The sequence below is a fragment of the Nanorana parkeri genome, unplaced genomic scaffold (genome assembly GCF_000935625.1).
Source record: "Nanorana parkeri isolate BGI_ZX_2015 unplaced genomic scaffold, ASM93562v1 scaffold2005, whole genome shotgun sequence".
NCBI classification, from domain to species: domain Eukaryota; kingdom Metazoa; phylum Chordata; class Amphibia; order Anura; family Dicroglossidae; genus Nanorana; species Nanorana parkeri.
The window spans coordinates 168,973-172,684 of NW_017308273.1; the positions used below are offsets into that span (position 1 = coordinate 168,973).

At 52.1% G+C, this 3,712-nt stretch overlaps 1 protein-coding gene across 1 annotated transcript in view; it reads left to right on the top strand.

Moving 5' to 3' along the window:
- The first annotated feature begins 200 nt into the window (after positions 1-200).
- Positions 201-3,712, top strand: part of UBL5 (ubiquitin like 5) — a 9,972-nt gene continuing 6,460 nt past the window's right edge. Inside the window, exons 1-2 of the mRNA XM_018572343.1 lie at positions 201-272; positions 2,871-2,934. Coding sequence (XP_018427845.1) covers positions 2,879-2,934 — 56 coding nt within the window. The 5' untranslated portion in view covers positions 201-272; positions 2,871-2,878. The remainder of the gene's footprint in view (positions 273-2,870; positions 2,935-3,712) is intronic.

The window sequence follows — 3,712 nt, forward strand, 5'->3', positions numbered from 1 at the left end:
TGGACACACACTGGTGAGGTCACAAGCGGCATCACAAGGCGGAAATACAACTACAGGTGACCGGTGCGGGAGCGCCCCCTGGTGTACATCTCGGGTCGTCCTAGACACACGATAACCATAGAGCGGGGCTCCAAGAGTGCAGAGCGGTCGTCGCGATTATCATAGAAGACGCGGGAGCTGCACAGCGCGCCTCTCTTCCGGCGGATATTTACCATAGAGTCGATCTGCCTGGCGAGGGGAATCAGCTGCTTGGTGATTGCGGTGTTGGACTGGTAACGGAATGATTCTTGTTTGTATATTGTGGTGTTGTGTGGGGCTCCGGGCAGTGATGGCGGGGTGGGGGAGTGTAGCCTAGTGCTGTCACCCTCATTGACAGGTTCTCTTCATTGCAGCCCTGATAGGGATGTTACCTTCATTGGGCTCACCTGGGGGGGCACAGTGCACCCCACTTGCCTCCCTCTGGTCCTTGCTCTGCCAAGTGGCCAATCACAAGGCCTGATTGCTGTCACATGATGATGGTGGTGTAGTTGTTAAGTATCCTGGATCCGGAGGGACTGCCAAGTGGCCAATCACAAGGCCTGATTGCTGTCACATGATGGCGGTGTAGTTGTTAAGTATCCTGGATCCGGAGGGACTGTCCCAGGTTTCCGTCCCACGGGGTCCTGGACACTGTGCTGTGTCAGGTACCGGAACATTCTGTGCTCCAGCACTATGATTGTGGATGAAGTGACCTCTGACCCGACGGTGACCGCGTAGTTCTGGCCCGGCGTCATCTTCATCCTCGTCGGGACGCGCCATGGGAGTAGAGTGTGAGTTCAGGTCACTATCCTTCCGTGTTTTCCCCGACTGTCACCAGAGAGAAGGTTTAATGTTCTGATCACTGATATCGATGACGCCAAGTCCTGCAGGGGGTCGGAGGAGGGGAACCTTGGCACAGGTAATCAATATGGAGGAGTGTCGAAGGGTGAAGAGAATTCTCCCCCATCCCCCCCTCTGTTTCTCCAGCACTCATTGGAGGGACAGATCTGGGAGGTCTGTCAATCAGGCAGCGGGGTGGCTACAGACAATATTGTTGGGATCTGTCGCGGCTCTGCGCTCTCCGCATATAGCGGGCAATCGCAGAATTGTTACAGAAGAGATGCATTGTATCATTTCTGTATATTTTGCATTCAAGGGAACTTTCCTGTTAGTCTCCACCTTTTTTTAATCTACGCTGAGCCGCACATGCGCGTGGGAGTTCCGTCATCTCAGGCCAGCCAACGAAGATGGCTGATGAAGCCGGGTAGAAGATCTGGGTGCTGACGAGGGAGCTCGTGCCAACATCGCTGGAGCGGAAGCGAGTATGATTCATCTTTAACCCCTTCATGACTGAGGCCCTTTTTTCCATTTTTGCACCCATTTTATATTCCACATTTTAGGCCTGAAAATGATGTAAAACCCCCCAACATTATATATTTTCTGAATGCCAAGACCCTATAGAATAAAATGGTGGTAGTTGAAAATTTTTATGTTGCGCAATATTAGCGCAACTCCTTATTAAACCCCAAAATTTAGTGACAAATTTAATTAAATGCCCCAAAACACAACAAATTACCCATTTTTTTAATGAAATATAAAAGATGAGGTTACAACGAGTAAAACGATACCCAACATGCCCAGTTTAAGTCCGTGATATACTGAGGCAGCCGGGACGGATCCCGACATTGCTGTCTGGATCCAACCAGCTGCGTGACTGACAGCTGGCTCTGCCTATCTAGAGGCAGCTGTACCCGCCCGCTCCCTTGTCTGTTCTGCCAGTCAGCGCTGGAGGATCGGGCAGGGAATCCCTGCAGGGAGCCGTGAGTGACAGTCAGTCACGGCTCTCTGCAGGGATAGGATAGAGAAGTGAGCGAGTGACTGTGTTCTCTCACTTCCCGTCGCACGTCGGCTCCAACTATGAGGAGGAGTGATTTTCGCTCACCTCATAGTTCTCCTTTAATAAATAAACATGGAATTGTATTCCTCCCTTGATATTTAAATCCAATTGCATGCCGTCATGGTGCTCCGGGAAGACGGGTGATTCTATAGTTTCTGGAGCATTTTCATGGCGGCATTCACCTCTTGTTGGTGTGATTTGCACTAAAATGTCTGTGGGTAGCCAAAGGTCCTCCTCCCCCCCCCCTCCCCGCACACCAACATGTAAAATGAAATACACAGCCCCCTCTCCTGCTTAACTTGTTGCAGGGAGGAGGCTGTGAGCCACCATCATTGATCCCTGGTGATCTAGTGGCGATTAGTAAGGTCTGCTGACCTTACTAATCAATCCTTTCGGCCAGCGTTCAGCGAAGACGCCGGCCGAAAGGATCCGAGTGCCGCCACAGAAGCAGCTATGCGGCCTGCATCCGACAGAGATGCAGATCGTGTAGCTGCTCTCGCAAGCCTGGTCCGTGACCGCGTACCACACTTGCGAGCTGGCTGCGGGCCTCAAAGTACCGGTTCGCGGGGGGGTCACAATTGGCCCGCGGGCCGGTTCTTTGAGACCATTGGTTTAGAGCCACAGCTCCAAGTGTACCTGTCACTTTGCCCGGGTCCTGTCCGATGCTGAGACGTCTCTGGGTGGTGCCGTCTGTAAATGACGTTATTGATCGTCGGTGTGCTCTGCGGCCTCATCTATAGTTGAGATATTTGCCGGGTCTCAGGCAGATCTTCTCTTTGATGTGGAGAGATGTGAAGCCAGAACGGGCAGTGATGATGTCACCTGACCTAGTGTGGTATGGAAGGTCCCCGGGCATGTACGGGGTTAACATGTCGCCCTCCTCCACAGCTTGTCTCTCATCGGAATGTCGTCGCTCTCTTTTTGTCTCATCTCTCTCTTTTATTTTCCTTCCCAGGTCTCACCATGATTGAGGTGGTCTGCAATGACCGTTTGGGGAAGAAGGTGCGAGTGAAGTGCAAGTATCCTTCTCACAGCCGTTCTCTGGAGACTACAAAATGATAATTCCGCGGTCAGACGCGCGATAAATCCCACCGACCTCGCCTTCGCTCTGCGCCGACCCTCCATGCAGAAACATTCCCCTTCCCCTGCTGTGAATGGGCCGAATGTTTGTAAACGCCGGCAGTGTTGGCACCTGTGATTGGTTTACAGTGAATGCAGAGCCACTGTGATTGGTTCTATAGATTGTGCCTGCGGTCTGAGCTGTCCAATGACAGCCCGAGCAGAGCCATTGATCCGCAGATGAATGAAACAAAGTCAATATCAAAATAACACTGCGAGCTTCTCGCAACGTGCATTGGAAGCTGCGGAAAGTCACTCCGAGCCCTCCATTTCCTGGCTGGAGGACGTCCAGCATCATCTATTTCTTTTCTCCCCAGTCTGACTGTCTCTTGCTCCGCCCCATTCATTAGATTTCAGTTCTTCCAATCATGGAGGCTCATCATCACATGCGGACGTTACCTAGGGTGGCCTGCATGCGGCCTGCCTAGGAACGCCCACTCCTCCAGACTGACACCCACCCATTTTGATATTTGCATAACTCCTCCCAACAGCCGGCCCACTGCTTGCATCAGGGCTCTTGAGAGGAGTACTGAGACAGAGTGCTGATATAGTTTCAGGAAGCTTCGTATAGCACCCTGCTGACCCCTCCCACCAGCCAGAATCACAAAGGGGCAGTGATGACAATAAGGTAAGTAATAAAATAGGCGGGGGGGGGGGGGCAAGGGAAAAAAAAAAACC